This window comes from Mesitornis unicolor, unplaced genomic scaffold (genome assembly GCF_000695765.1).
Source record: "Mesitornis unicolor isolate BGI_N332 unplaced genomic scaffold, ASM69576v1 scaffold35103, whole genome shotgun sequence".
NCBI lineage: Eukaryota > Metazoa > Chordata > Aves > Mesitornithiformes > Mesitornithidae > Mesitornis > Mesitornis unicolor.
The window spans coordinates 5,101-11,953 of record NW_010175965.1 but is presented as its reverse complement, the minus strand read 5'-3'; the positions used below and the strand labels follow the sequence as shown (position 1 = coordinate 11,953).

The 6,853-nt window shown below is 58.8% G+C and overlaps 1 protein-coding gene across 1 annotated transcript in view; it reads left to right on the top strand.

Annotated features, from left to right (window-relative positions):
* Positions 1-6,144, top strand: part of MFSD2A (major facilitator superfamily domain containing 2A) — a gene marked incomplete at its 5' end in the record, with an annotated part of 8,288 nt that extends 2,144 nt beyond the window's left edge. The window contains 11 exons of the mRNA XM_010181607.1: positions 1,293-1,416; positions 1,533-1,611; positions 2,117-2,289; positions 2,397-2,487; positions 3,104-3,225; positions 3,534-3,617; positions 4,475-4,558; positions 4,877-4,989; positions 5,186-5,329; positions 5,536-5,712; positions 6,087-6,144. Of these exons, the coding sequence (XP_010179909.1) occupies positions 1,293-1,416; positions 1,533-1,611; positions 2,117-2,289; positions 2,397-2,487; positions 3,104-3,225; positions 3,534-3,617; positions 4,475-4,558; positions 4,877-4,989; positions 5,186-5,329; positions 5,536-5,712; positions 6,087-6,144 (1,249 nt within the window). The remainder of the gene's footprint in view (positions 1-1,292; positions 1,417-1,532; positions 1,612-2,116; positions 2,290-2,396; positions 2,488-3,103; positions 3,226-3,533; positions 3,618-4,474; positions 4,559-4,876; positions 4,990-5,185; positions 5,330-5,535; positions 5,713-6,086) is intronic.
* Positions 6,145-6,853: the final 709 nt, after the last annotated feature.

Sequence of the window (6,853 nt, the reverse complement as noted above, 5' to 3'; positions counted from 1 at the left end):
GGTGACTCGCTCGAAATTTCCCTCGGCTCCCCAGATGCGTGAGGCAATCGGCGCGGGAGAGGAGGGGCTGCAGCCGGCTCGCCCCTTTCCTCCATCCGCCAGGGTGACGTGTGCTCGGAAAAATGTGCAAGTGTTGGGTCTCGTGCGATGCCTCTGCCGCGCTCCATCCATGGAGATTCGGTTTCTCGCTTCCTCCTCCCACCCCCCAACTTTAAATTTAAACTCTGCGTCCTGTGTGTCAGCCGGGACGGAAAGATCTCGCTGTTCCCTGGCAGTGGAGTGGCAGAGGGCCAGCCCTGACTGTGCATGGCTCTGTCTGTGTCCGGTTCTGCTGGTTTCACCCCAGGACACGGCCTCTGTCCTGCAGCTTGTGGAGCTCAGGGTGCTTGCAAACCCTAAGCAAAACCAGTCTCCTAAACAGATGTGGCTGTAACCTCAACAGCTGGATTGCTTTCTTCTAGGAGGAGGAATTCCTCCTGTGCCCTTTGGAGTGATGGGGGAACCTGGGTGCTCGTGGTGTCCTTTGGCTGCTGGTGCAGGGTAGAGCTGTCCCCATCTGCGTTGCAGCAGGACGAGGGTTGTGAGAGGAGCTGGATGAAGCAGATGCTTTGGGAGGCTTCTTGCTGCGATCACCCTCGCTGGCCGGTCCCACTGCGAGCACTGCCAAGGCTCAGCACTTGAGCAATCCCCTCCGATCCTCTGTTGCGCCGTGTCCTGTGTCCCTGTGCCGGGCAGGGGTGAAAGAAGGAGCCAGCCTGCTGCTGGCTGGTGGCTTGTCCCCTTCCTGGGGGTGACCCCAGGACCAGGGCTTGGGAGGAGGGGCTGGCAGCACAGCCAAGCTGGTGAGAGGAGTTTGGCTGCTGGGCCTGGCTGCTCCCCAGACCCTGCTGGGACGAGGGAGGTGATTGCATCCTGCTGAGCACACAGCAGTGCTGCCTGGGGGAGAGGTCGGGGCTGGGAGTGGAGGCTGAGGGCAGGAGCAGATAAATTGCTTCCATTAAAGCAGGGATGTCTGTTTTTGTAAATCAAGCTCTTCCCTGTAAGTCTGAGTCAGGTCTTCCCCTTCCCACCCTGGGAGACCTGGGATGATGTCTCCAGCCTGGTCAGAATCACCCTGTGGCAATCACTTCCTGGCCATGTGTTGGAATAGGGTGGGCTGCCCTGGGGCAATCCAGGAGCCCCTCAAATCAGATGCCTGAACCCCACTGGACGTGTGGCAGCAGGGAGAGCCAGGCTGGTGGGGTTACCCAGGCGCTGTGTGCTTGCGAGGCTAACGCGGTGTCTTCCCAAAGGATCATCTTCTCCACCCCGTTCGCTGTCATCTCCTACTTCCTCATCTGGTTTGTGCCGGACATCTCCAGAGGCCAAGTGATGTGGTACCTCATCTTCTACTGCATCTTCCAGACCCTTGTGACGGTGAGTTGGGCTCTGCACACACCAGGGCTGGTGGAGAGGATGAATCCCTGCCTTCACCTCGCTGAGCTACAGAGGAGTAGGCTCCCATCCCTGAGCTAATTCTTATGCCGTTGCAGTGTTTCCACGTGCCCTACTCGGCGCTGACCATGTTCATCAGCAGGGAGCAGAGCGAGCGGGACTCGGCCACTGCCTACCGTAAGAGCGTTTCCTTCCCTTCCTCGCCATGGCCGGGGGCAGCCGGTGCTCAGCTCCTTTGCTGCAGCTCTCGCTGGGGCATGGTCCTCCTCCAAATGCCTTTGATCCCACCTACCCCAAGGGTGGTGTGTGATGGGCATCATTCAGGGCTTGAATTGCAGCTGTTTGAGTTCTTCTCATTCCTCTTCCCTGTCCCCTCCAGCAGGCACCTTTGTCTGGTGGGAGCTGTGCTGATCTCCTGAGTTTTTCCTTCTGCTTTGTCATGCAGCAGTGGGAGCAGCATGGCCAGGTCTTGGCCTCTCTCCTTGCCTCAGTTTCCCTGGTAGACACTCTCCTTCCCTGCGGCTTTATCACTTGGTGATCTTGTAGGAGAGCTGAGCTGACTTCTCTCTCTGGTGAAGGGCAGCGAATCGCAGCTGGGGAGGCTCTGCTGTGCAGAAAGCTTTTGCAGCCATGCCCTGGGTGCCCAAGGGCTGTGCTCAGTGCCACTGGCCTCTCCCTCCAGGTATGACAGTGGAAGTGCTGGGCACTGTGCTGGGCACTGCCATCCAGGGCCAGATCGTGGGCAAGGTGGTTCCTCCCTGCATCGAGAGCCCTCTCTTTATCGGCAAACCCAACTCCTCGGTGGCCATGGAGGACGTGAACATGACCCGTGACACTGGGTCGCTCACAGACACGGTAAGCTGGGAAGGATGATTCCCCTGCCACTGATTCCCCATTGCCTTTTTTACTGGGCGGCTCCTGGGATGAGCTCCCCTCTCCATCAACCCCTCTTTCTTGCACAGAGAAATGCCTACATGATCGCTGCGGGGGTCATCGGGGGACTCTACATCCTCTGCGCTGTGATCCTGTCGGTGGGCGTGCGGGAGAAGAGAGGTGAGGCTTCAGACGTGCTGGAAGGCTCTGAACTCGTGGAAATGCTGCAGCTCCTGCCAGGGGCTCCTTGGGAGCCTGGCTGAGCCCTCGGCCCCTCATCTGTGGGTCAAGCCCCAGAGCAGGGCAGCAGCTGGAGCTGAGGTCTGGGTGTGAGGGCCTGGGGAGGGCGCTGCAGAAGGGCAGTGCTGCGGGCAGGAGGCGAGAGCATCTCCAGGGTACGTTACAGCACAGCCCTGAGGACTTAGCTCTCTGCTCTGTGGGAGATAAACCTTATCTCGCGTGGTTTTGGCTGGCCAAGGTTGCTGGTGCCAGCTATGGCACCCGGGATGAGGTGATAGCCAAAGTCCAGTAGCTTCTGTCCTTCCCTCCCTCTGCTTTGAAGCCAACACTGCTTATCCTGGGCAAAGCCAGGGCATCTTTTCCCCTCCTGGGTCTGCGGGACCCCTGCGTGAGGTCCCTGCGGGCATTGCCCTGACTCCCTTGGGGGGTGATGCTGTAGACAGGCAGGGGTTCATGCAGGGTGCTCAGCAGTGGTGTGGGGCACTGCTGCACCCCTTGCACCCAAGGGTGCTGTTTCAGCAGGTCTAACGATGGGCTGATTTGCTCTGTTCCCCAGAGTCCTCTGAGCTCCAGTCGGACAAGCCTGGCTCCTTCTTCCAGGGGCTGAAGCTGGTGATGAACCACAGTGCCTACATCAAGCTCATCGCCGGCTTCCTCTTCACCTCGCTGGCCTTCATGGTAAGCACAGCCGGCCTTGGAGGATGGGGGAGAGGGAATGACAGCAGCATGGCTTGGAGATGGCGGGGGGATGAGCAGCATAGGGCCCGCATAGGATCCCTGTGGGCTGGGAGCATGTGAGGTGGTAGATCAATGAGCCGGAGCTGCCCCAGGCAGAGGATGTGGCCTCATGCCCTCAGATGGGTCGGTGAATGGCTGCTTTCTTCCCTTTCTCGTGCTTTGGACGCAGCCTTGTGAGGAGAAGCACGTGCCTCTGGGGTGGCTGTGCTGCCCATTCCCCCCCTAACCGCTGTCTGCCTCCTCTGCAGCTGCTGGAGGGCAACTTCGCCCTCTTCTGCACCTACACCCTGGGCTTCCGCAACGAGTTCCAGAACATCCTCCTGGCCATCATGGTGCGTACGGCCCCGTCCTGAAGCCTCTTGAGGCTGGGACTGTGGTGGGATGGGTGCTGTGGGATCCCCTGGGTCCTCCCCACTAGCTGGCATGGGATGGGTGCTCCATGGGCCGAGGGGAGGGAGGCTGCAGGGCTGCAATAGGCCGTTGCAGGGACAGTGACCGCAGGTCCCCTGGGAGGAGGGGAGAGAGAAGGAGCTGTCAAATGTCCTGTAAAGTCCAGGCCGGTTGGCAGGAACAGCGAAGCCTTTGTTCCCATGTGAAGGCGGCCAGAGACAGGGGAGACCAGGAGCCGTGGGGGCCTTTTGTCCAAATCCTGCCACTTATCTCCCTTCCCCCCCTGCCTTGAGAAAAACATCTCAGTGTTTACTGCCAGGAAGATGGAGCAAAACAGCTCCTTGAGAGCCCTTCCCAGCCTCCCTGCTCAATGGGGTGGAGAGGTCCAAGGTGCTGAGGTCCCCTCCTCGCAGAGCCTGGCTCTTGGCCATGCTGTGTGCAGGCAGCAGTGACAAGATCAGGTCCCTTCCCTGAGATGGGCCCTCCCTTTGTTTGGGCAGGTGTGTGCTGGCACCTGCTGAGAGCCTTAAGTGGGTGCCAGGGTGCTCCACAGCGGGGGAGGAGGTGGCCCCATGCGCCCGCTCCAATTGCGAGCTCCCCTTCCTGGGAGCGGAGCAGGCGAGGGATGGGGTGAGGGCAGAGCAGGCAGTGGCTGGCTGCCAGCCCCGGGAGCGTGTGGAAATCAGAAGTGCTGGAAAAAGCTGAAATATGATGGGGGGAGGCTGTGCCCAGCAGCTGCTCCTTGCTGGGAAGAGCTTTTCCCACAGAGTGACACCGTGATCTCCTCCTCTTCCCATAGCTCTCAGCCACCTTGACCATTCCCCTCTGGCAGTGGTTCCTTACCCGCTTTGGGAAGAAGACTGCTGTCTACGTGGGCATCTCGGTGAGTGGGTCCCCTCAAGCGCAGGGGATGGTGTTTTCCATGTTGGGTGAGCAGAGCTGTGTCCCCCTGAGAGGACCTGGAGCTGGGCAGGAGCTGCTGCTGCTGATTTGGTGCTTGTCCCTCATCCTGCTATTTGTGCTGTCGTGGATGTGGCCAAGGGCAGCAGAAACGGCCACTGCAGGGCTCCAGAAGGCTGCGCTGCTGCTGCCCCAGCTGTCCCTGTGGTTGGAGGGCTGGCATGGGTGGGAGGGAAGGGGAGAAGTCAAGGAGTCTGGGTCAGGCACTGCTGACATGAGCTGGTTTCTGTCCCCTATCCAGTCTGCCATCCCCTTCCTCATCCTGGTGGCTGTCCTGGACAGTAACCTCATCGTCACCTACATCGTGGCCATTGCAGCTGGGATCAGCGTCGCAGCCGCCTTCCTCCTGCCCTGGTGAGTGTGAGGTCCTGGTGCTCTCAGCACTGCACCCCAAGAGCTGGGCAGATGCTGCTGGGGTGGTTAGAAACCCTTGGGTTTCTTGCAGTGTTTTCAGCCCAAGATGGGGCTCTTGGTGGGAAATCCTCTGAGCAGGGAGAGGAGGTGCTGTGTTGGCTCTGTCCTAGTGCTCACCATTCCACTCTCCACACAGGTCCATGCTCCCAGATGTCATAGACGACTTCAAGCTGCAGCACCCTGACTCCCATGGCCATGAAGCCATCTTCTTCTCCTTCTATGTCTTCTTTACCAAGTTCACCTCTGGGGTTTCCCTGGGCATCTCCACACTCAGCTTAGAGTGAGTTATTGTGTGGGAGCTGAGGAGGAAGAGGGAGGAAGGCCAGTCTGGTGCCTCTGCATCCAGGCATCCCCACTTCCCAAGGGCTGGGAGGGAGGTGGGGGAGTCTAAATCCAGCTGTGGCTCCACAAACCTCTGCCTGCAGGGACAGGTTTGTTTCCCACAAACTCGGTTTCCTTTGCCTGAAGGTCTTTTTCTGTCCACAGCTTTGCTGGGTACCAAACCCGGGGCTGCTCCCAGCCCAGCGAGGTACACTTCACCCTGAAGATGCTGGTGTCAGCCGTGCCGGTGGGGCTGATCCTGCTGGGTCTGCTCCTGTTCAAGCTGTACCCCATTGATGAGGAGAAACGGAGGAAAAACAAGAAAGCCCTGCAGGACTTAAGGTGAGTGTTAGCTTGTGCTGTGGAGGTAGCAAGCACGGCGTGCCAGCGTGGTTTGTGGGGGCAGGGTCAGGCCCAGACGGGTTGGGACACACTGTGACTTGTCCAGGAATCCTCCAGGATCTGTGGGTGGTGGAGTGAGGGAAGGGCTGGCTTGTTTTCCTAATCCTGGCTTCCAAAGAGATGGCGTGAGGTGTTTGAGATGAACGGGGAACCCGCCCCAGTTGCTAAAGGGAACTCGTCTGGGGACTGCACGAGGCGGTGCCGCCCATTCTCCAGCCTTTCGGAGCCTCCTGTGCTCCAAGGCAGAGGTCTGCTCGGAGGCAGGGCTTGCTCCGTGGTTCACTCCATGCTTCCTCTCCAACCCTTTTCCCCAGGGAGGAGAGCAACAGCAGCTCGGAGTCGGACAACACAGAACTGGCCAGCATCGTGTGACCCCGGCTGGGTCCGTTCTCTCACACCGGGGCTCTCTGAAGGACTCGGCCCCTCCAGGGCTGGACCAGCCTCGTGCTGCTGTAGGTGTGCACCATCGAGATGCGCCTGGGAGAAGCCGTGCAGAGCATCCACCACCTCGAACACGAGATCTGTGCTGGTCTTGTGCCTTCCACGGGATCCACAGAGCGCTGGTAGTGTACATTACACAAATTGACCCTGGGGTACCTGTGTGCCTCACAGGAAACAGGCACTATTCCCTGCCGGGTCCTGGAGAGCAGAAGAGCCCGGAGCGGGGTCCCTTTGCTCGTCACACTCGTGCCTGCTGCTCGTCTGTGCCTGGCCCATGTGGGGTCGATCACCTGGGACCGGGGTAATGGTTAGTGTACATTACACTGTCAATGTGACCGCGCCAAGGACGTGAGCTCACCTCTGCTGTCTGTACATAGGACACTGGTTTGGAAGCTGTTGGGGTTTTTTTTTACAGAGCTTAATTAACTTAATGATGTAAATATGGACCTATTTCCTATTTGTATATGTCTGTACATAAACCGAACTCAAGGAGCTCTTAATATTGATTTGCATAAAAATGGGGGAAGTCAGCAGTGTGGGTGTGGAGGAATTTTTTTTTGTTTGGCTGCTTTTTTTGTGGATGTCAGCAAGGTCAGGGTCCCTCTACACGCCACAGGGTGCAGGATTTGAATTCTCCTGA